The sequence below is a fragment of the Eubalaena glacialis genome, chromosome 3 (assembly GCF_028564815.1).
Source record: "Eubalaena glacialis isolate mEubGla1 chromosome 3, mEubGla1.1.hap2.+ XY, whole genome shotgun sequence".
Lineage (NCBI taxonomy): Eukaryota > Metazoa > Chordata > Mammalia > Artiodactyla > Balaenidae > Eubalaena > Eubalaena glacialis.
Window position 1 is genome coordinate 112,066,575 of NC_083718.1, and position 24,719 is coordinate 112,091,293.

General features: G+C 46.6%; 1 protein-coding gene across 1 annotated transcript in view; it reads left to right on the top strand.

The window, feature by feature from the left end:
- The window catches only part of ABCA4 (ATP binding cassette subfamily A member 4), a 137,311-nt gene that overhangs the window by 107,010 nt on the left and 5,582 nt on the right, over window positions 1–24,719 (top strand). The window contains exons 33-48 of the mRNA XM_061183907.1: window positions 1,033–1,065; window positions 2,452–2,557; window positions 2,689–2,763; window positions 3,019–3,188; window positions 4,877–5,054; window positions 8,702–8,817; window positions 9,844–9,991; window positions 12,841–12,964; window positions 13,332–13,461; window positions 15,866–15,986; window positions 16,412–16,474; window positions 17,526–17,632; window positions 19,640–19,781; window positions 23,344–23,478; window positions 24,240–24,343; window positions 24,430–24,522. Of these exons, the coding sequence (XP_061039890.1) occupies window positions 1,033–1,065; window positions 2,452–2,557; window positions 2,689–2,763; window positions 3,019–3,188; window positions 4,877–5,054; window positions 8,702–8,817; window positions 9,844–9,991; window positions 12,841–12,964; window positions 13,332–13,461; window positions 15,866–15,986; window positions 16,412–16,474; window positions 17,526–17,632; window positions 19,640–19,781; window positions 23,344–23,478; window positions 24,240–24,343; window positions 24,430–24,522 (1,845 nt within the window). The remainder of the gene's footprint in view (window positions 1–1,032; window positions 1,066–2,451; window positions 2,558–2,688; window positions 2,764–3,018; window positions 3,189–4,876; window positions 5,055–8,701; window positions 8,818–9,843; window positions 9,992–12,840; window positions 12,965–13,331; window positions 13,462–15,865; window positions 15,987–16,411; window positions 16,475–17,525; window positions 17,633–19,639; window positions 19,782–23,343; window positions 23,479–24,239; window positions 24,344–24,429; window positions 24,523–24,719) is intronic.

Here is a 24,719-nt window from a genome sequence, read left to right on the forward strand (position 1 = left end):
CAGTGGGATAGTCTGCATGAGCCCACAGGTTGTCCAGGTTAACTGCACTTGTCACACTCTTAACTGTGAATTATCATCTGTATCACTGCCCTTTCAAATGCAGCTCTGCAACTGTTCTCACAAGCCCCACCCTGGGACTGCTTCAGCAGTCCCATCAGAGCAAGCAGCATGACAAGAGCATGCTATGGAGAGAGGATTATAGGGGACCCTGATCTGGGCCCCATGTTCTCTGGAACTTTAAAATAAAACATACTGTCTAATTTTAGTAGTATTTACAGTTGCTTTCCCTCCCAGTCCCTCAACAAGGGATAAATGGACTCAGCTAACTACAACACATTGCAGATGGTGAAAGCAGCTGCTGAGGAGGCGGTGCCAAGCCAGCAGTTAGCAAAATGAAGGACAGCATCCAAGCACAAAAATAAAAACAGGGTGCATAGAATCTATTCAGTAGTGCAGTAAGCAACGACCATCCCACACTTTGTTCTCAGCAGCAAATCTGCAGTATGGAATTTTGGATTTTGTGCTTAATGACAATGATAGTTCATGGGGCTGAACTATGAGTACTAGAGTTGGTGTCTGCCTGTTTCCTATCTTGTAATTTTGCCCCTGATTGACTGGAAGTCAGTCTCTTAACTTTGGGCTAGGAGTAATTCAGAACTTCCTCCAAGTGTGCAGGTGATTATGAAAGTCTCGTTCTTACAGGGTGGAAGAGGGGAGGGCTGCCATATTTTCTGCGTCCAGATCATCTGACAAGTGACCTTACAACAGGGCCACCCAGAAAGCCCTGCAGGCAGGATGTGACTTGGAGAGGCAGGATGTGACTTGGACAGCCAGGATTGGAAAAGATCAGTCCTTTCTCCACATATTTATTCAGGCTCGGCCCCTGGCCTGGGAGGTTTCCACATTGCTTGGACATCAGGAAATGCAAAAAATACCCCTGAAGACTGGGAGACCCCAGTGAGTGTTTGGGGAAGAAAGTTAACACTACTGCATACTTGTTGTATTCATTGTATGATTTGTTTTGGCTTTCAGTTTGAAGAGCAAATACTGGGTCAATGAACAGAGGTAAGAAATTATTTTTGTAAGAAATTAAAATCTCAGAGTGATCTATTTAAATTCATTGCACATAAAAAAGCCCCACCTCAAAGCCATGTGGCTGAGCTGTTCTGCATGTGCTCAGGAGCTCATAAGACATGCCTTGAAGGATGCATGGCTGCACACACCCTGGGCCCAGAGATGCTCAGCAGTAGATCTCCTTGGAGGGCGTAAATGAGAGGTGATGCTCCCTGAAGAGGAGTTCCAGAGCACTCTCACTCCAGGAAGGTTCTAAAACCTCCGAGCAAATAACAGTTTAGAACAAGAGCACATGTAACCTAAGCCCTGGCACCCCTTGGCCCATTCCTTTTAAGCCTCAGGGCGTCTGGCCCAGCCCCAGCCTCACCCCGTTCCTGAGGCATCCCGAAGGTTCACACGGTTCCCAAGGTTGAGAATCCTCTAGGGATGGTCTAGGAGTGAGCCCGCCTCCCGGGCTCCCTCAGGAACAGGACCTCTAGAATGAATGCAGAGCTGATGTTGACTTGATTTCCTGGGCAAATTCTAGACCATAAAAGTGAAATTCAGCTTTTAGAATTGTTCCCGAGAGGGAAGTGAGGGGCCTCAGCTGAAGCAGAAAGGCGGGGGGACAAGTTGAGTCCCTGAGAAATAAAATTCTCCTCTGCCTTGCCTATACAGCAAATTAATTTTGTTTGTTGAGGAGTTTGGCTTTTATGCTGCCATTGAAGGGTTTTAAGCCAGAGAGTGACACGCCCAGGCCAGTGTTTGAGCACCGTTACTGAAGACTTCCAGAGCAGTGTGGAAGATGGGTTAGAGTGGGAGAGACCCAAGGCTAGGATCCAGTTAAGTACTAGAGCAGGAGTCAAGGCAGGGGTGGGTGAGAGGCACCAAGAGAGGCACGGCGGGATTGGACCAGTTTCGATGAGTCCAGCACACCAGAAGTACCTGCAAAGTACAGAAGCAGCACAGAAAAAGAACCACTGGTAGGGGTGGGAGAAAGTCAGGGAAGACCTCAAAGAGAAGATGACACAGGACAGATGAGCTGGAAAGGCACCCGGGGAAACTGGGAGCCCTGCGAAGGCAGAGAGACACAGAGGCAGCCTGGACCACTGGGAGCTCTGGAAATGATTGCATGGCCGGAATGGGCCACTGGAGGGAAGGCTTGAGGAGGGGTGAGGTTGGAGAGGTGCGCAGACACCAGGCTCAGAAGGGGTCAGTCCTGGAGGCAGTGAGGAAGATGTTAAAGCTGGTTTGTAAAGGGGAGCTATGTTTCCCGATGGGCCAGACAATTCCTGCAAAAATACACACTTTCCTACAGAAACTGAGAGCTACGGCAACCACGAGGCACACACACATGGTTCATGGCACAGGTCTGAGGACTTCTTGTTCCCTTGTCAGGTACGGAGGAATTTCCATTGGAGGAAAGCTCCCGGCTCCCCCCATCACTGGAGAAGCCCTTGTTGGATTTTTAAGTGACCTTGGCCAGTTAATGAATGTGAGCGGGGTATGTAAACAGACTGGAGATTTCGTAGGACTTTCAACTCGCCAGTTATCATGAAATAGAAATGATCATGAGTGCTAAGGGAAGCGGGGGGGAAAAAAAAAACCTCTTGGTTGTTTATTATGGTTTTCCAGGGCCCTATCACCAGAGAAGCCTCTAAAGAAATGTCTGCTTTCCTTAAACATCTAGAAACTGAAGACAACATTAAGGTATCGGCCCTGCACAATCTGCCCTAGAGCTAAAAATTCATATGAGCTGGTTGTTTTATTTTTATTTTCCCAGCTTAATTAAATTCCATCCCTCCTCCTGTTTAAATCTGGCATGGAATGTCTCCCAGCGGCCAAAGCCTTCCTCCCTCTCGCATTCTTTTTCCTGCGGCTCATTTTTTCTTTAAACAGCTGCTGTTAGTGCAGAGTCTCCTATGTAGTAGCAGAGCCTAACAAAGCTACATCTCCGCCCTCTAGGTGTGGTTTAACAACAAAGGCTGGCATGCCCTGGTCAGCTTCCTCAACGTGGCCCACAACGCCATCTTACGGGCCAGCCTGCATGAGGACGGGGACCCCGAGGAGTATGGCATCACCGTTGTAAGCCAGCCCCTGAACCTGACCAAGGAGCAGCTCTCCGAAATTACAGTGTAAGCTACTGTGGCCCCGGCCTCACAGCTTTCTAGTCACCTTCTCCACTCTGAACACCCCAAGAGGATTTTCACTAGCAGAAGCTGCTGGGCTGGATGGCAAGCTTGTTTAATCACACACACACATGAACATAAGACCTCGTGTGCCAAACTGCTTGGCCATTCTTTCTCCTCATATTTATTTGGAAAGTAAGCATACGTTTGGTTCCGTTCCCTTTTGGCTCTTGATAACACATTGCTCCTGGAGCTTACACAAATACTCTCCTTTCCAGTATGCAAAATGATTGCCAGGAACTGGGAAGTTCAGTAAATCTTTCATCGCCCCAGTAGTAATTATCTTAGATTCCGGTAATTTCCCCCAGACAGTCAGGCTTTGGACATGTCGACAGATCCTTACCTTCCTAAAGCCTGGGCTCAGCTTCAAGCAGTAAAAACCTCACTCTTTTGCAATTTGTAGCATGTTTGCTTTATTCGAGGCCTACATTTGGTGAGAATGCCTTTGTTAGAGCAAACTCCTTCTGGAAGGCAGTTAGGGGACCCAATATACTCCAAGTGCCCTGAACGTGCCCAGGGTCATGGCTAAACTTGGGTGGGTCCTGGGCCCTTGGGACCTTCCTCAGGACACCCTCTGAGGCCCTAGACTGAGGAAAAGGAGTCTATGTCCATTCCCACTTAGCCCAAGTTTCTACACCTCCTGCCAAGCCTCTTGAATATGAAATATGAGAGAGGAGTCTTTTGTGACTATAAAAATAGTATATAACATAGTATATGTTCATTAAATAAAGTTTATAGAATAGGGTTTTAAGAACTTAGTATTTATAACCCAACACAGTTTAGGGTGTTTCCTCTAAACATTTTTGGGTGTTTCCTTCCAGTAATTTGTTCTAATCTTAGTGTGTGTGTGGATCAAGCTATTTGTAATTTTAACAGGGCAGCGACTAGCACATATGGTGCCTTTGTGGGAATTAGTAAAAGGTGCTCCTTTCTCAAGGCGGGCGCTGGCTTACACCAGAGTTCATGGCTTGTATGTGAAGGTCGGGTTGGATTTCAGCCCACACTTTCCCCCTTAGCCAGATGCTTTCTATCTGATCTGGGAAAGAGTGAATAAGATCCAAGATCCTGTATAATCAGCCTGTTCCCTTTTTACTTAAATTTATGTTATAACGTAACATTTCCCTATGTTATGATGTTTCTTGAAAGCGTGATTTAACAAGATAATTTAAATAAATTAAAGATAAATTTTTCTTTTAAAAATTTCTTTCTTTTCACAGACCCTATAACTATCTACATAAAAATTCAAGAGTATCTATAGACAAATTATTAGAACTAATAAGAGCATTGCAGTGCATGAGATTAATGTAAAAATCCGTTTCTATACACAATCAACAAATAATTAGAAAATGTAATAAAAAGAAAATGTATCTAGACTTTTATATTAACAGGGGACAATATTTGATATTAACCTTAATATTCAACATTAACCTAGAACAGGAAATGCACAGATATCCATTTACCCTTGACCCAGTTTGATTTACACAGTTGAGTGAGATGACGAGCTTCAGGCTGGGGAAGGGCATTCTGGAGGCGGCTCCCTGGCATCGGTGAGGGCTTCCGAGAGCCTAACTTTGTTCTTCTCCTGCTTCTGCTCCTCCTTCACCTCTCTCCCTCTGTCTCCCGCCCTTCTGCAGGCTGACCACTTCTGTGGATGCTGTGGTGGCCATCTGTGTGATTTTTGCCATGTCCTTCGTCCCTGCCAGCTTTGTCCTTTATTTGATCCAGGAGAGGGTGAACAAAGCTAAGCACCTCCAGTTTGTCAGTGGAGTGAGCCCCACCACCTACTGGCTGACCAACTTCCTCTGGGACATCGTAAGTATCAGGACCTAGCACCTCCCTCACCACCCTGCGCCCAAGGTGGGTGGGTGTTTGTGTGTGCTCTGACTGAAGGGACGCGGCAGGGCGGGGCTCTCGTACGGCCAGGGCTGCTGGAAGGTGATGTGCCCAGGGCCCAAGCTGGGGAAAGATGCAGGGCACAGCTTAGCAACTGCTGAGTGGGAACTCTGTAGACCCCTGCACAAGGGGCCTTCTGACACACTAAATAATCACTGTTCTGCAGCACTGAGGCTGGCCTTCCTGGGAATAACCGGGAGCTGAAGAGATGATATCAAGAGGCCCTTCACCCTACATCCTCTTGTTAGGTCCCACCCCACCCTCAAAGGGGTAAACTGGAAACTGCTCTGTGGTAGAGTTGCCAGATAAATAAGGGGCACCCAGTTCAATTTAAATTTCAGATAAAACAATGAACAATTTTTAGTATAAGTATATCCTAATTCCCCCCCCCAAATATGGCATTCTTACACTAAAAAATTTATTGGTTGTTTGTCTGAAATTCAAATTTAATTGGGCATCCTATATTTTTATTTGCTAAATCTGGGAACCCTATCCAGTGGCCTTATTTTGCCTACCCAACCAGATCGTCACTATATTAGATTAGCTACCACTTGGGGGAACATGAAGAAAAAATTATTTATCACATCAACAGCAGACTACCACCTCTCTCACAATCAGGATTGGTGGGGGAAGAGAGGGGTCAGGATGGGTTACCTTACGACAGGCCACAGGGTCAAAATGACTTGACAGTGAAGGCCTGGTTATAATGTGGGAGTTGTTATGACACTAACTCCAGTCTATTCCAGGCGTCTTGGGGAACAAGATGTTTTGTTTTATCTCAACGTTCTAAGACTAACGTGAGTCTCCACTTCATGGTGATGATAAGGTATATCACGATGTAGACCAACACAAACAACCGTATCCACTATGGCTTTTAATAATGATGGCAAATATCTTACTCAACTTACTAAGCAGCCATCACTTAACAATATAAAGCCAGAAATCATCAGTACCAACTAATCTTCCCTCCTCTCTTCTGTCTACATGAGGAAACACTTATGAACACATGGGGAGGAGGTCAGAGCCAATAAACCTCACTTTGGATGAGAACATCCCTTGCAGCCACCCAAGTTGGCCCTGTGCTTAAAACATGAGAGGAGCTAGGCTCACCTGCACTGAAAAGCTATTAAAGTGCTGGGTTTTTGCATTCTACTTTTTTTTTTTAAGACAAGGAATAGAATTAACACTTGGGGCTGACCCACGTGTGTGCCTGACTACCGACAGATCTCTGAGCCTAAGGAGAAATTTGTGGACAGAAGGACAGAATGGGTGTCTGAATGGGAGATGATACTAGCCAAGTAGACACTTGGCAGCCTAATGAAGGGTTTGGAGACAGTGACTATGATGCCAGCAGGCTTCCTGATGCTCTAGAATTTTAAGGCTGGCCTGGAATCTGAACTCAAGGAGCTATGGTATTGGAGCTAAGCACCCTCCATAGCCAGTGGCAAAAAGATAACATTGGCCTGGGGGTCATTGTTGAATAAATGAACAAATACTCATTGTTTATATCATTCATGCAGTGCATATACGATGTTGTAAGTTCTTATTTTTTATATATCATCTGTTTTTCTTTTCTTTTAAATTAGGAAACAACCACAAACTTACAGAAACGTTGTAAACACCATTCAAAACTATTTTCCTCAGCCATTTGAGAGTAACTTCCAAACAAGATAACCCTTCATACACACATACACATACACACCCCAGCACCTCCAATGTGTACCTCTTACAAACAAGGACTCACCCTATACAATCACAACGCAACTGTCAACATCAGGAAACTAGCACTGATGTATCACTTCCATCTAATCCTCAGACCCCACTCAAGTTTCATCGATTGCCCTAATAATGCCTTTTATAGAAAAATATCTAGCTCAGAATCATGCATTGCATTTAGTTGTCCTGACTCTTTAATCTCCTTCAGCCTGGGATTGTTCTCAGTCTTTCCTTGACACTCATGACTTGACACTTTTGAAGATCATAGGCCAGTTATTTTGCAGAAAGTCCATTAATTTTGGTTTGCCTGATGTTTCCTCATGATTGGATTCGGGTCATGGCAGCAGTTTCATGAAGGGATGCTCTGTCCTGCTCACTGCATCCTGTCAGGTAGCTTCTGATTTCAATTTGTCCTATTACTGATGATGGTCACTTCAGTCACTTGATTAAGATGGTGTCTGCTGAGCTTCTTCACTGTAAAGTTACTTTTTTCCTTATAATTAATAAGAATTTAGAGAGATGTACTTTGAAGTTATGTAAATATCCTGTTTGTTATCAAGCTTTCCATTTATTCATGTATTTATTTATGCCTGTATGGAGTTGTGATTCCTGTGTTAATCAACAGACTACATACAATCTGATACCATTCTTACTGATTTTGGTGCTCAGATTATCCCCAGTCTGGCCAGTGGGAGCCCCTTCAAGCTGGCTCCTGTGCCCTCTTGACTTGTGTCCCCACGTTCCTTGAGTACCTCCAAGTTCTCTGCCCAGCAAGATGTTCCTCCCCACAGCCCTACCCTGGAATCAACCGTCTCCCCCAAGGAGCTCTGGTTCCTTCCAGGGGAAAATGTCCCTCAAAAACCAAGATCTCAGTGTTAGATATATTCACTGGTCCCAGGCCTTCTCAGTGGAGAGAACTAGGTGAGATATGCAGGTATATACACAGACATACACACGTTTACGTCTATACTTCTCTATCTATCTATACACTGAACAAAACACTCACTAAAACCACTAGTTCCAATCCAGCACCACAGGCTCCCTCTGGTTTTCTGTCCTTCCATATTTTTAACTCCCTTCTCCACAAGTGAGAAACTGGTTTCTGTTGCCCCTGACTCATGTACCTACCTGAGCAATACACCTATGTGTAATAAGTCCCCCATCTCTGCCCTCACCCTCTCCCCCGTGTGGCCACGCTCCTCTCCCTGCTCCAGCCACCCCCAAGGCGCAGGTCCTCCTCATGTGCTCTGGCTCTGATATCCCGCAACAGAGCAGCCCCCTGTAAAGACACCCTCCTGACCCCACTGGGGCTCCAACACCGCACAGCACTCCACCTCCGTGGATGCCCTTCTCACCCTTCTTAGGTTCTCATTCTGCTTGGGACCACTCTGACTTCTCCCCTCCCCGCACCGTGGCTGCCCACAGTTCCCTGTCAAGCCTGCTGGCTTTAGGACTTAATTCTGTACGAAGGGAAGGGAGGAAGTGATGTGAGGCCAAGGATTATACTTCAAGTTTTTCTGAATTCTGGAGACATGCTCAGAAAGTAGAATCAACAGGACTTTGAGATCGATTGGAAGGACAGAAGGAGAGATCAGGTGGAATTTTATAATTCATTCTTTCAAAAGATACAGACTGTACCCTCCCTCCTGTGTAGGGAGGTGGGGGTGGCATGGGGTAGGAGGACTAAGGACAACTTAACATACCTTTGCTAGCCAAGAAATGTTTAGACGAATGGAATCAGAATCCCAAAACATAAGTGCTGGAGGAGGCTGGCCCAACCCTCATTTTGCAGAACAGGAAGCAGAGGTGCAGAGAGGTCAAGTGCCTCCCTCCCCTCTTCTCTCTTCAAGATGAATTACACTGTGAGCGCTGCACTGGTGGTGGGCGTCTTCATCGGGTTTCAGAAGAAAGCCTACACTTCTTCAGACAATCTTCCAGCCCTGGTCGCACTGCTCATGCTGTACGGGTGAGTTGTGTGGGCCATTAGCTAATGTTGCCAAAGGGAAGCCAGGGGAGGAGGCTGCTGTTCTGACAGAAAACCAGGGTTTGCAGTGCCAAGGTCAGCTTCCAGCTCCCAGCAGGGTCTGCGGCTGCTGACCAGGAATCTGTCTGGCTTCTGTCTCCGACTCCACGCACAGAGGGATTCCTGCAGCTCAGTCCACTCATCCCTCGGGTACAATGGAGACGCCCCACAGGGCTTGAATCTTAACCTTCTTCCACTCAAACTGTGACCTGACCAAAGTCTGGGAATCCATCACTCCCCACTTCCTCACTCAGCTCTGACTCTCATTCATCTGTGGCCAGTCCATCCATCTCAGTGTCTCCTGTACCAGCCAAGAGTTATTTGCACATGGGAGACTGCACCTGAAAAGCCGCTCTGGGTCAGGGCCAGAGGATAACACAGGGATTAAATCCAATAGAATTATAGAGCATGCAACTTTATATCCAGGCCCACCACTTACTATATATGTAACTATGGGCAAGTAATTCACCCCATTTGGGCCTCAGTTTCCTCATCTGTAAAATGGAGATCATGATACCTGGCCCTACCTATGGGGGGCCAGTAGAGTCTTGCCAGAGCAATGGTCTCCATTCATCTCTCTTGGAAATAGAGAATTCAGGAACCAGTGTGACTGTGACACGTCAGCTACAATGAACTGTGAGCCTGTTGGGATCTCAGCCCAGCTTTGCTGAACCAGACTAGAGTGGGAAGGACACTCCTATGTTATGTAAGGCTTTATAATTTACAAAGTACATTCACAGCTTTTGCTTCTCACAAAAACTCCAAGAGGTGGTCAGGAAAGGCATTGTTATCTCCATTCAAAGATGAAGAGCAAAGACCAAGGGAAGAAGTATCTCTTACGGTTTCCCCAGGACTCTCACCAGTTCAAACATACCACCCCATGTGAGAGGGGAATGCGTTATATCTAGGGGTACAGTAGATGGAATGGAAATTGGAACTCCGTCCACTGTGTTGTGTCATTTCACACAGATGGGCAGTCATTCCCATGATGTACCCAGCATCCTTCCTGTTTGATGTCCCCAGCACAGCCTATGTGGCCTTATCTTGTGCTAATCTGTTCATCGGCATCAACAGCAGTGCCATCACCTTCATCTTGGAATTATTTGAGAATAACCGGGTAAGCATGACTTTCTCAGCTTCTTTGTTTGATTATTAGGATACTGGAGAGTGTGATGGTCAAGCAGAGCCAGAGGCAAGCACTGTGTCTGTACAATCTTAGTGTATAAATGAATGTTGCTTCTTCCTTTCCTTTATCCTTCCCTCCTTCCCTTCTTTCCTTCCTTTCTTTTTTTCTTTAAGCTCCTTGTTCATTTGTGTGCTCTGAGTGTCATGGTTTTCTGAGCCCTTTCTGCAAGTTATAAATGACCTTACATAATCCTAAGCTTTTAGATCGTCTTACTTCTTCAAGAAGGTTTCCTTGGGGACTTTGGGTTTTAGGTTTTATACACACACACACGCACACACACAGAGGTAATGCATTCATGTGATTTCAAAACTTAAAAAGAACAGAAAGGCGTACAATGAAAAGTCTCCTTCCTATTCCTGTTTCCCACTCACCTAGTTCTCTTCTCCAGAGGCAACCTTTCATATGAGTTTCTAATGTGTTCTAGAGACATATAAGCAAATACATATATAACCTTTCTCCCAATTTCTTACATATATTTTAACAGAGTAACACATACTATTGTACATGAAAATTAATCCTGAGGTTAGGGTTAGGAATTTGTAGTGCTGAGTGACTCATTTTTATGAGCTGTGAAGTTCAGTTGTCCCGTTCACACCCCCCAGACTTCTCCTTGCCCAGAAAGAACTGACAAGAATGAATCCTAAAAACAGCGGTGGTGACTACAGGGTTGTCTTTGCTCCACACTCCCTCTCCCAGGCCCCTGTGTCTGAGCCCTGGCCATGACTATCCTGGGAACATACCCAGGGATCGGTGGGCTCTCCTGTGTGCCTGTGTCCCCAGCATCTCTCTAGCCTTTCCCTCTCTCAGAAGGTCTTTGAAGTTGAGAGGGTTGGTACCAGCCAGAGCATCTGCGCAGACGCCCTGTGGCCCCTGTCCCCACTCCTGCCTCTGGGCCCTGCTGGGAAGACCCAAAGCAAACCTGCACTAACCACTCAGTCCAATGGCCTCCTGAGAGCGACTCTTTCCCTGACCTTGTCAGGCTTTCTGTGGCCGCTAAACAAGAAGCAAAACTCCATCTGTCCCATGACTGATAAAAAAACGTACCATGTCACAGTCAGACCCCAGCAAGGAGGTGGATGAGAATACAGACTCTGCCAATGGTCAGAGCATCCCGGAAGACTGAAAATGCTGCTCTTCAGAGTTGTTTGTGTCACAGGCTCACGGCTCACTAAGTCTTAAGAGAGCGTGTTACTTCAGAATAATTAAATAGCTTAAAGCAACTCAAAACAACCTCCCTCCTGCGGGCTGCACTTATTTAGCCAACAATTAACTGAGCGCACCCCCTCCCCTGCATAAAAAAAAAAAAAAAAGCTGGTTTCTTTCACCTAAACTGTGGAATAGATGCTGCAGAAATTCCCAGGATGCCACAGGAGGCTCCCCAGGTCCCAGAGGCATCCACTAGGTAAGCACCATGTGATGGATGTGCTGATATAAACGAGCGTGGCCCCAGGAACTCCCCTTCCAGTCAATAAATGACCTGCGCACCAAGTTAGGAACTGATATAAACCACGGTATGTGACATTCCATAAGACAGTGTATGGCAGAACATCAAAGGAGCAAGACAGATAAAACACTACAGACCAGAGTGGACCAAAAGAGCTGGGCTATGGGGGTCAAGAGGATCTTGGTAGAGGAATTCAGTTTGAGCCTGGCCTGGAAGAAGTAGGATTTTATTATCCCATTTAATAAACAATGAAGTACCTACTATGAACTAATCATGTGTAAGGTGTTTAGGAAGGACATCAAAAGGATTTGGACCCAGTTCCTGTTCTCTGGGGACCACTGACTAGTGCAGAAAATAGGCAGGTAAAAAAATAATTAATCATGGCAATGTGGTAAGTCCTGTAAGAGAGGATTGGATATTTTACCATGGGAATCTGAAAAGGCTTGTGAGAGAAGGGGTTATTTGAGCTAGCTTTCTAAAGAAGGGCAGGAATCTGCCAGAGAGCAGGCGGGGAAAGAGCGTTCTTTCCAGCTAATAGCAGTGGTTAATAGAAGCTGCAAGTGCAAAGGCCTAGAGGCAAAAGAGCATAGTTCCTTCCAGGAGTAGTGGGGGGGGGGGTACTGTGGGGACGGGTAGATAGAAGGAGATGGGGTAACATAAGCAAAAGTTCGGAGGCTGGAGAGGAAGGAGGTTGTGCAGCAGGGATGGGCCGGAAGAGCGGGTCAGCCTCACCCACTCGGTGTCCCCTCTGCCTGACACTGACACTTGAGGCTAAGGCAGCAAGTACCTTCTACCACCTGAAAACAAGTCCCCACAACTCAACCCAGACACCAGGGAAAGTCTCCAGCCGTCCTTTCTGCTGGTGACAGTTGCAGACAGCTGTAGCTGTCCTGTGGGAGCTGAGAAGCAGAGCTAGAAGATGCTCAGGGCCCCTCTCCCGTTTGGTACAAGCTAGGCTAAGATATTGCTAGTGACAGAGCCGCAGCCCCCAGCGTGGCTCACAGCTGTACCAAAAGAGAGAGAGCTTGGGCCACACTCCCAGCAGCTGCATCTCCTGGTAACAAAAGCCTTGGAGGGTTCCTGTGTACTTTCAAAGTGAGTCTGCAGTGAAAGCTCCTCAAGCAGGCTGCCGGCTAGAGGCACCTCCTGTGAGTATTCCAAAACTTCCTATCTGCTTGACAAGTCCCTCCGGTAGCCAGTCTGGCTGCTACGTCCTCTCTGGCTGCAGGCCCTCCACTGGTCCTGGTCTGTGAGGGCATCCAAGCCCCACCCCGCTTAGGAGCGGGCAGCCAGGCTTGGCCTCCATCACTGACTGTCCTGCTTTTCTGTATTTCAGACACTGCTCAGGTTCAGTGCCGTGCTGAGGAAGCTGCTCATTATCTTCCCCCACTTCTGCCTGGGCCGGGGCCTCATCGACCTGACACTGAGCCAGGCTGTGACAGACGTCTATGCCCGGTTTGGTGGGTAGCAGTCACATGGCCCTGGATCCTCCTAGGCCGGGAGGGCTGCAGTGGGAGTTCCTATGACAGACCTGCAGCCTGGGCTGGGGCTGGGGGCACCTGGTTGGTCTGGGATTTTCCCGACACTAGAAGGAACCAGAGTGCCTCCATTTCCACGGCTAAGGAGACTAGGAGGGGTCAAGGGCAGTTCCTACTCTTCCCTACTCTGACTTGAGGAGCCAGTATGAGACTCGGGTTTGGCTCTGACTTAATCCCTTGCATAAGGCCTAGTCTAGCTGAGCCTAGTGTTGTAACTACGTCTTTCGGGACAGCTGGGGCAGCTAAGTGGACTTAATTCCTGTTCATTTCCGGTGGCCTCCATCCCCAGGTGAGGAGCACTCTTCAAATCCGTTCCAGTGGGACCTGATTGGGAAGAACCTGGTTGCCATGGCAGTAGAAGGGTTGGTGTACTTCCTCCTGACCCTCCTCATCCAGTACCAATTCTTCTTCAGCCTATGGTACGCTCGCGCCACTGCCCTGAGGGTACCAAGGCCAGCTCCTTGTTGCCTGTCAGTCAGGGAACTTGATTTCACATCCAAGTGGTCATCTCTTTCCTCATGAGCCCCACTCCATAAAGTTTTTTATGCTCTCGAAGCCTGGCTTGTTCTGAGTACTACAAGGAGAGGTACATTAAAACAGGCACATTAGAATTTGTGCGTATTTAAAGTTTAAAAGTTTAAACTTTAAAGTGTTTAAAATGCAATGCTATTAATTTCAGTCACTAATATTTAATCCCATTCATTTAAGAAACAGATAGTCATATTAAATTGCATCATAGCATGGCAAATGATAATGATTCATTGGTATCCAAAGTACTAGGAAATAGATTTATGCATTCATGAGAAAATAGACAAAGCGGGCCCCTATGCTAGTTAGAGATTTGAGAATGGGGACAGGGCAGGGAAGGAAGGGAGTAATATGGGGGTGACATTCGGGGTGAAGGCAGCCAGGTGCAGTGTGGAGCGGGTGGGGCAGTGATTGTGCCCCCCTGGTTGGGGAAGAAGGGGATCCCTGCCAACCCTGACCCACACCAGCTGTGCCGTTCTTCCCAGGCTTTTGCCTGAGGCCCTGCATCATTCTGAAGTGGGTGCTCAGCTTTCCAGAAGGCAGCCCCCTCTGCAACCCAGGCTGACATTTACTGGGCTCAGCCCAGAGGCCCAGATTGCAAATCACGGGGCACTCAGAAGAAACTTTGCTTGACAGTGTTTGTCTCTTCTCTTCTCATCCTTTCAGGCTGAATGTGCTCACATGTAAATAAAGATTCACAAGGACTTGTCTTTAGGTTTTGATCCACAGGGAATTGAATTGTTGGAAAGAGTTTGAATGAGATAATGGGTGTCAACACACTTAGAATAAAACAACATGGCCAGTACGTGGTTCTAGTGTGGGAGAGACGGTGTGAGGAGTCGCCATCCACGGGAGCCTCAGCCCTTACAAGACCCCCGCAGCTTTGGCCACATCTTAGGGGGCCTGGGGCGAGAGAGGGGGAGGAGTTATTTACTAAAACAGACTCATTAGCTTCAGACTCTGGTAGCACCATTGAGCGCGTCCTGCCGCATTAGGCTGGAAAGAAGACCAGAGAAGTATTCCACAGTCTCTGGCTTCAAGGAGACAGCCATGCCCATACTGAGAAGCAACCAGGAAAAGAGAGGAAGGAGAGGGAGGAAGAAGAGGTGCTCTCGGTAGAGGACATGCCTGCCTGTGGGGAGTTCAGGATGTCCGTGAAAGGAGAGGGTGAGGGGGCTGAGAGATGGGCCTGGAGAGGAGGGCAGAGCCAGGTGGTAAAATGCCCCCCACCTTGGTGAGGACCTAGAATTTAAGGCTGAGGGCAGCAGAAAGCTGTTGGGGTGTTTTGCTCAGGGGAATGACATGATCTGCCGGGGTTAGAAGGGGAGAGACCAGACAGGAGGCCGCTTTGGCACCCAGGCATGAGACAGTGGTAGCCTGGAAAGGAGTGGGGGCATTAGGAGATGGAGTAAAAGAAGTTGACTGGATAAATAGTAGGAAGTCTGTTAGACAGTACTTAGTAATGAACTGGATATGGCTAGGGAGGAAGGAAGGAAAGCATGGAGGTCAAGGTGTTCAGGGAGGGTTTCAGAGAAGACGCTGTGCTTTTAAGGACGAGGAGGATTCTGCTCCGCAGGGAGAAGAACGAGAACACTGGGCCACTGGCGATGCCTGCGGGGGCTCGAGCTGGGAAAGGCTAGCATGGGCTGGGGACCATGGGTAGATCAAATGGTTGGCGGAGGAGTTAGTCCAAGAGATAAACGGGAGAGCGGGTGGGAAGAGTAGGTGGAGCCTGACCGCAGGACTCTGGGATCTCAGCTGGGGAGTTAGGGCTTTAACGTACAGCTGCTGGAGAACTGTGGTTGGGGGCGTGAGATAACCTGAGGGACTAAAAGAAGTGGGAGGCTTGGGCGCTAGTAACTATCATTTGCTGAGTGCTTGCCATAGACGAAGGGTTTTTTCGTGATAACAGCTCCCAGGTTAGGAGTCTTGACTCTGTGCCAGACACTGTGCCAAGTGCATCTCCACCACAATCCCATGAGGCACACGCTCTTACCAGCCCCTCCCTATCTTATGGTTGAGGGAGGTGAGGTTTGGAGAGGTTCGGTGACGTGCCCAAAGTCACACGTGGGAAGGCCAGGACTGGAGCCCAGGGCAGACTCTGGACTCGAGCACTTGCCCTCTCTGCCTAATGCCTAACGCCTCTCCTGTGGGGAGTCCTTTTGAGAGTTCAAGCCTGTGGGGGTGGAAGGCCAGCCTGGGGCAGAAGCTGGGGAATGGGAAGAATGTCAGAGGAAAAGAACAGTGCCAAGGATGCTGTACACCAGCCCACTCCGTCCTCTTTTCTTCATCTAGGACTACTGAGCCCGCTAAGGAGCCTATCATAGATGAAGATGATGATGTGGCTGAAGAAAGACAACGAATTATTAGTGGAGGAAATAAAACTGATATCTTAAGGCTAAATGAACTAACCAAGGTAAGGGAATAGTTGCAGGCATCTTAGTTTGGAGGTGCCAGTTGGACCAGAGAGGGCACCACGTTGTAATTTGCCTTCTGTAGAATAAGCAAGATGCTTATCCAAGCAATTCCTTTCCCTAATTTTATGTGAGGTTATAAAACCTCGGTGTTATAACGTGTCTTCCAAGAACACTCAATGCACTTTCCCTAGTATTCATCTTGGGCACGGACACAGGGCCTCAGCGACAGCCACTGCAACTGAGCCCCGCTAATCTTCCTCCGTTCCATTTCCGCACAGGGGGTCAGCTTCGAGACTCAGTGCTCACAGCACCTCTCTGCACATTCGTGTCAAAATGTAACCTTCACCTAAACCATCCTTTGCTCTCTTGCCCTCCCTACTTAACTCTCTCTCAGTCCTCAGTTCACTTTCTCTGGATCTTACAGATTTATTCAGGCAGCTCCAGCCCAGCGGTGGACAGGCTGTGTGTGGGAGTCCGCCCCGGAGAGGTGGGTACTCTGCAGGCCACATGTGAAAGGGCCTCAGAAAATCAGCTCCTATGCATGTCTCTGGTCTCCTCTCAAGCACAGCTGGCCAGTAGACATAAAACATGTGCCACCGTAGGTCAGATCATTCTAATTTTCTAGTAGCCACAGGAAAAAAGTAAAAGCAGGTGAAATTAATCTTAATCATTAATTTTATCCAATATATCTGAAATAGTATCACTTCAACATGTAATTCGTATAAGACATTATTTATGAGATATTTGACATTCTTTTTTGTTATTGTTCTAAGTCTTCAAAATCTAGTGTGTGTTTTACCTTCTAGCACATGTAGTTACATTTCAAGTGCTCAGTAGCCACTGTCATGGAGGAAAAATTCTCCTTCCTACTACCCTCTTAGGTTCTGGGGCTGGGGCTCTGTCAACTGGCCTGACCAAAGACCGGTTAACAAGAGAAAAACAAAGAGAAGTTTGTTAGCATGTGTACCGTACATACACAGGGGAGAGGACTACCCCAAAGGGGTGGTTAGAACTTGGGCTTATATAGCATCTTAGCAAAGGAACAATACATTTTTAGGGAAGTTGCAAGACAAAGGAAAGGGACCTATAGTTTCTAGGGTGGCAAATTGTAGGAAGGCAAGTATATGGGTAACTAATGGTAGATAAAGACTAGTTAGTAAAGTTTGTTATATAGATTCCTCTGGTTTCATCTCCAAGCTGGTAAGAGTCTAAAGTTGTCTCCAGTGATTAATTTTTGTCCATCTTGGTAGAGAGGAAAGGGAAACACCTTGTAAATTTATGTCCTGCTTTGAAGCAAATAGGGGAGAGGGCAGAGAGCTTTTCTTATATCTGCTTCTTCTCATTTGCCTTCGGCTCAAAAGCATCCTTATGCCTAAGTGGCACATTCTGCTGCCTTACACCGTACATGGCTAGTGACCTCCACAAAGGCAGCACAGGCCTAAAATGCCTCCCCCCACCCCACACACTTGCCCTAGGGCCTGACACTCCAGACCTTCCTGGGCTCTAGGGCGAGGCCAATTCTGTGTGTTCTCCCTCAGTGCTTTGGCCTCCTGGGAGTGAACGGAGCTGGCAAAACAACCACATTCAAGATGCTCACTGGGGACAGCACAGTGACGTCAGGCGATGCCACTGTCGCAGGCAAGAGGTGAGTGTCCTACTCATCCTGTCTCAGGGTGTCTCTCCCAGGTCCTAAGCCATGTCCTTGTCCCACCATAGGAAGGGTAAGCATTGACCCTGTATCTGAGGGTGACTCTGAGAGTCTGAAAGATCTGTGCAGAAGGGTGGACCTCCCAGAGGACATGGTCCAATAAGTCTAAGACATAGACTCTCTGGAAAATTTAATTGAATTGTGATTGTTAAGAGATTCCTCTGTTAGCGTGAATTCTAGGAAAGCTCTGAGAAGCACCAAATCAGTGGTTCTTAGTCTTTTGTGGGTCATGAGCATCTCACCCTTTGATCATCTGATGAACACACGCACCTTCTTCCTATAAACATACACCACTGTTTCCCATTACCTGTCTTCATACATTCTTTGCATTTGGGGAATTTACTGAGCCCTGAAGCACATTTATGACCCTACAGGAACTCCTGGACCCCAGGTTAAGAACCTCTGTGATGACACATCCTTTCTCTGGGTTGAGTTTCTAGATGGGGGATGGTTTGGGGCCTTCAGAGGCCTTAATCTGCATTGGCTATTTCTGTGTCAACACTTGGCTTTGCAGGCCAAGGTTCCTCTATAAAGGGAAAACTGGCATGTGCCCTTGGATTCTAGGAGGGTGCCTGCTGCTCTCTGAAACAAGGAGCATGGAAACAGACTGGTCATCCACAGGACAGTACAGAGAACATGAGCCTGCACTTGTCTGCCTCTTTCCAGGCTGCCCCTTGAACAGCAGAGCTCACACACATTAGATGTGCCCAGAGAAACTCTCTGCCCTGGTTTATGGGTGGAGTTAGGCGCTGCTGATATCTAACCAACTTCTGCTTGACTAGGGAAAGCCATCCTCAACATGGCCCAATGCTCCCTGGGTAGGGAGAGTCCTGAGCATTCTTCACTGGCTCAAATAGGATGAATTTGGTTCCCCAGCCATCCCTGTTGGGTCTAGAGCAAAGGGAATGGCAGAGGTGGAGCCATGGCTGGGTCTGTCTCATCTTCAGATCTAGCTTAGCCAAGCAAATGACTTCATGATGGTAACAAAGGGGAAAGGGCAGGGAGTGGAGGGCAGGGGGATGTAATAGGTTTTACCATGAGACATCAAGTTATACTCCAAGTGAGACACAGTCAGATGCCCAGAAGGTAAAACCAAGACAGAAGCTAGAAAGAACGTATAGGTTTAAGACACAGGATTCAGGTTCTTCAGTGGAGTAGTTCCTGTGAATTTGGTGAAGGACCCTCCTTGCTTCTCTGGGTGGTTTTAATTGGCCCAGCCATACCTAAGTAGTTTTTGTCATAGTGGGGAACTACATGGCCTCTCTCTGTGCCATCCTGTTGCATACTGTTGGATCCATCCTTTATTCACAGACCCTAAGCTATAAGAGAAGGGAGAAAGAAATTAGACCAGTCTATGGACAGTTTATTTTTTCATCAAGGCAATATATTTTCTAGCGGGAGAGAATATATTGGTCAAAGGGAGTTGATAGACTCAGTTCATTTCATTTCTTCTTCTCTTCTGCCAGCCTCTTGCTCTAGGTGGTGATCTGATTGGTTCCTCTTTCATTGACTGTATCTCTGCCAGTAAACACAAATGGAGAAATTTACTTCCATTGGAAAGCACACGTCTTCTCTAGCAACTTTCCAAATGTTTGAAAGGGATCAAAAACCACTAGTCATTTTCTTAAATTTGATCTTCCCTTTGTTTTTAAGAGGTGAACCAATCCAAAAGCCTAGCTGTCTTTGGGTAGCAGGTATTCAGTTTATCCTAGACAGGGAAACGGGAGAATCTGACTGGATTCAAAGCTCAGAACTCCTGGAGTTTATCAGTTTCTAACCAAACAGCCCCTGCTCTGATTGCTAAATGTCGTGCACATCTCTAAAGCAAAATGGGAGAAGAGAAGAGGCAGCTTTCTTATCTTATTGGCAGAAACTCCTCCAGCCCTAGATCTCTGGTCACCCACTTTGTGAAGGAAACCTGCTGACTGCTTTTTCTTCTTGCAGTATTTTAACCAATATTTCTGACGTCCATCAAAGTATGGGCTACTGTCCTCAGTTTGATGCAATCGATGACCTGCTTACAGGGCGAGAACATCTTTACCTTTATGCCCGGCTTCGAGGTGTACCAGCAGAGAAAATCAAGAGGGTAAATAAACACGGTTTGTTAGGGCCACTCGAGAACCTGTTCTATGAGAATGCATTTATTTAGAGATGGGAAAGCTGGAGCACGCTCTCCATTTATTCATTCAACAAGTGCTCAACTCAGTGTCTGCTACGTGTCAAGTACTGTTCTGGAAAACAAGGGTATAGCAGTGAACAAAACAGATTAAAAGAGTCCTGCCCTAATATCTAACAAAACGGTATACACATTTACCCTTTGATCCAGTACAAAATGCTTATGCACAAGGTTATTCACTGCATTTTACTCGTAAAATATGGGAAATTAGCTAAGTGTTCAGGCATAGGAAATTGGCTGCATAATTTGTGATAAATGCATACAATAAGGTCTTATGCAGCTGTAAAAAAAAAAACAAAAGCGAAGAAAATCTCTGTGAACTGATATGGAGTTATTCCTAGGAGATATAGTTAAGTGAAAAGAGCGAAGTGCAAAAGAGCACATGTAGAATGCTAATTTTTAGTGTAAGAAAGTAGGAAAAATAAGAAAGCGTAAATATGTCTGCTTACCTTTACAAATAGAAATATAGGAAGGATAAACTGGAAAACAATAAATGTAGTGATCAGCAAGAGGGAAATGAGAGAGAATAACACTTCTCTCAGGGTATTCTTTTTGTATAGTTTAAACTTTTGGAAGCATGTTAATGTTCTACATATTCAAAAAAATAAAACTAAATCAGTAAGAATGAAAAAGAGGTAGAAATGAAAACAAAAAGAAAATCCTAACACTGAAAGCAAACTAAAACAAATTAATCCAATTTTATTTCAAATGAATGTAATAATCATACAGGAGGGGAGGAAAAGAACTAATACAAATAACTGATGATACAATATTTGACAGTATATCCTCAGTCTTGGGCAGGTGGAGCAGAGAGAAAGAGCTACAAGCAAATTGTGAGCTCTTTTTAGTTGATTTGTTTTTTATAGTGGCATGGGCAAAGCAATTCTGAAATAATTTTACATGTTTTGTAGGACTAAGTAAATGAATAAATGTTTTTATGTTGTTTGGAGCCAGAGTTCTCAATGTGGAAGAACAGACATACAAATATGAAAAGGGGGAAAGTAAGAAAGAATCCTATAAGGATGGATTGGAATTGGAGCTATCGCTGTGAACTCATGAAATAGTTATGTGCTTATGTTTGTGCATGCATGCCGTATGTGCTCATGTATATTGCACATATGCATACATAGGTATGTGCATGTGTGTGTATGTTTGTGTGTGCATATATCTGTCCTCTGAAAAGGCCAAGAAGCAAAAATGCCCCAGTTAAAATGAGTATATTTAAGTGTCCAGATTTTGATCTCTAATACCATTCCCCACTAAAAGGAATTATGACTCTTCAGACAACTGACAAATTCCAGGGCTGAGACACCATAGGTAAAATGAGCCTGGAACATCCTATTATGTCAGAAAGTAAAGAGTGCTTTAAAAAAAAAAATGATAGAGGCATGTCATAAGTGCACAGGAGCCATCTTGAAGGGGCTCCCAATGGCCAAATATGGGACAATTTAAGCATCAACATAATTAAATACCATGACAGTTATAAAACATTGGAGGAAAAGTAGGGATTTATAACTCCATATTGTTAAGTAGATAAGTAAATAATCAGGAGAGAAGGGATGGTTCTTGCCTACAGTCAAATGCTGAGAGCCAGCTAGTTAGTGTGCAGGAAGTTCCAGAGCTCAAAAATCATTTTGCAAGGGTCAGAGTAAAGACGATTGTGACAAGATTTGTGGTTGCTGAGTCTAGGGGAAATCTTTTATGAAAAGCAAGATATTTTTATGGCTTAAAAGTATCTCCCACAGATTGCTTATTGGTTGTGAGGGGGAAGCCTGATAATCTTACAGTGGAGAAATTAGACAACACTTTAACTGGGTGCTCAAAACCACCATCACCGCTGAGGGTCAGATTCACATCCCGCACCCCTGGATGTGATACCCTGAGAAGGACACAACTTCACCTACAGAATATTCTGATTGGGATGCATAACCTGAACCTTATCATGAAGAAACATTTGACAAGATCTAGAGGAACATTCTATTAAAATACATACATATATATATATGTATATGTATATATGGGTTGTATTCTTAAAAATGATCAAAGTCATAAAAGACATGGAATGGCAGAGAAAGCCTATGGAGATGTTCCTGATCACAGGAAGCTAAGTAGACACAGTGACTGAATAATGTACACTACACTGCAGCCTGTACTGGAGAGAAAATAGTGCTGGAAAGGACATTACTGAGTGAATTGGCAAAACCAGACTGTGAAGGGTAATAATCTAGATAAAAGTATCATGACAATATTAAATTTACTGACAATCATAACTGTACTGTGGTTATGTAAGAGGATGTCCCTATACTTAGGAAATAGACACTGAAGTATTTAGGAATGAAGGGCCAAGTATAACTGACCCTCAGATGAGTCTGAAAACATTGTGTGTGTGTGTGTGTGTGTGTGTATTTTTGTGTGTGTAAGAGAAGGAGAGAGAAAATAGAGACTAAGAGTCTATGAGTGTTCTTTGCACTATTCTTATTCTTACACGATTCTGTCAGTTGGGGACTATTCCAAATAAAAAGTAAAAAATGGAGCTTATATTCTAGTGGGAGGGACAGACACTAAAAAGATAAACAAGTAAAATATACAGTACATTTGAGAGTAAAAAGTCCTTAGGGGAAAAATAAAGCAGGGAAGAATTGTGGGGTATGCACTTTTATGTAGGGTGGCCCAGGGACAGCTTCACAGAGGAAGTGACTTCTGGGTGAAGACCTGAGTGAACCATGTGGATATCTAGGGGAAGAACATTCCAGGTAGAGGTGCAGAAGGCAGAGGCATGGTGGGCCTGTCTCCAAGAGACCTCCCTAGCTTTCCTTCTGTGCACATGCATGTGCACACACGTGCACACACACACACGGTATTCTCTATCATAGTTTACTGTTGAGTTCCCTCAAAGCGCTGTTACAATCTGTCATTATTCTGTGTATTTTGGTTGTCTGTCACCACCCCCTGCCATCTGTGAGTACAGCAGCAATGGCCATGTTCACCATTATTCTCTAGCACCCTTCTATGCCTGGTTCATAGAAGGTGCTCAATAAGTATATATTAGATGCACACACAAGACTTCAAGTGTGACCGTGATGAGGGGTGGTATCAACAGGTCTGGGACCCACCATCTTCTTAAACAGACCCTAGGACTCTTCCTCTTCTACTCCTAGCGATAGTCCAGGACACTGGGTGAGAAGCATTGTCCGACTCTTGTAAAGCTGAAGGCCATTTCTCAGGGGGCTACACCCAACGGGTGTGGAGCAGACCAAACCACACTGAGATCTAAGGCCCACAGTGGAAAGGAGACGTCTGGCCCTTGAAGGCCACGAGCCACCCCATGAGCCAGCAGGTGGTCCTTTTTCAGCCTAGCTGGGTCTGTCATCCTGAAGGTGTGCGATCTGGGAGCCCAAGACTTTGAGTTGGTGGAGGTTTGGGGTGTTTGCTTGTTTGTTTATCCCAAATGGGATTTCTTTCTCTTCCCTAGGTGACAAACTGGAGTATTCAGAGCCTGGGCCTGTCTCTCTACGCAGACCGCCTGGCCGGCACCTACAGTGCAGGCAATAAGCGGAAACTGTCCACAGCCATTGCACTGATAGGCTGCCCACTGCTGGTGCTACTGGTGAGCACCACAGGGACCACCAAAGGGCTTGCAAGAGCCGAGTGCTGCATCTCTGTTGTTGGGTCAGCAGATTTAGAAAACGCAGCGGGCTGTTTTTGTCTGGGTTGTTGCCTATTCTGCTCGTTTTGAGCATATCAGCCTAGTGTTTGGTTCACAGCTCTTGGGGGGAGATAGAGTCACAACACATTCTCACTGTGAGTTCCTGGGAAGCCTCTTGGGGGCTGCAGGCTCTAGCAGGGAAGTTCAGCCCCTCTGCAGAATGTCAGGGACTGGTCAAAAATTTTTACTGCCTGACAAGGCCTGTTTGGGGTCCTAACTGGACAGGCGCACTGGGCTGGAGCAACGGCTCATGTGGTTCTCACCAAAGCTGGACCAGGCCTGAGGCCCCCATACCCCTGTAGTCTGGGGTTTATGAGGGCATGGATCACAGGCCTTGGAGGGACCCTGAAAATCACCTGAGCTATCTTCCTGCCTCCTTGCAAACATATATAGAGAATTTTTTCCTTTTTTTAAGATAACTCTATCATTGCCTTAATCAACCTTAACCCATTCACGGGCTGAAACGGGTCTAGAGGTGTGCATGATGTTTCTTCACGGTCCTGATTCACCTCCCGCCTTCCATGCCCTGTGCTGGCTTCCCCGGGTCTTGCCCCTCGGGGGAGTGAATTTGTGCTTTGTCTGCCAGAGAGCAGAGCTGCTCAGAGGGAGTCAGCCAAGGAGGGTGCCGGAACCAACCCCCTATCCTCTCTGCCTCCCCACAGGACGAGCCCACCACAGGCATGGACCCCCAGGCACGCCGCATGCTGTGGAACACCATCATGAGCATCATCAGAGAAGGGAGAGCCGTGGTCCTCACTTCCCACAGGCAAGAGATTCCCAGGGACTGGGGTGGAGCAGGCGGGCAATGGAGTCCAGTCCTCCCAGCCCTCACCTGCTCTCCCCCGCCCCCAGCATGGAAGAGTGCGAGGCCCTGTGCACCCGGCTTGCCATCATGGCGAAGGGCGCCTTTCAGTGTCTGGGCACCATTCAGCACCTCAAGTACAAGTAAGGATATGGTGGGGATTGCCTTTAGTACCTTCTGGGGAGAAAGGGGCAGTCAACCAGGCCCTGTGCTCTCTACTGACATGTGGGGGGGGTCCTGCTGCCCCCTCATGCCACGGGCAGAGGTGTCTGGGCCTCATTCTGCAGCAGTAGATGGAGAAAGCTGTTGTGCTGAATGTAACTCCTCTCTATTGGGCTAA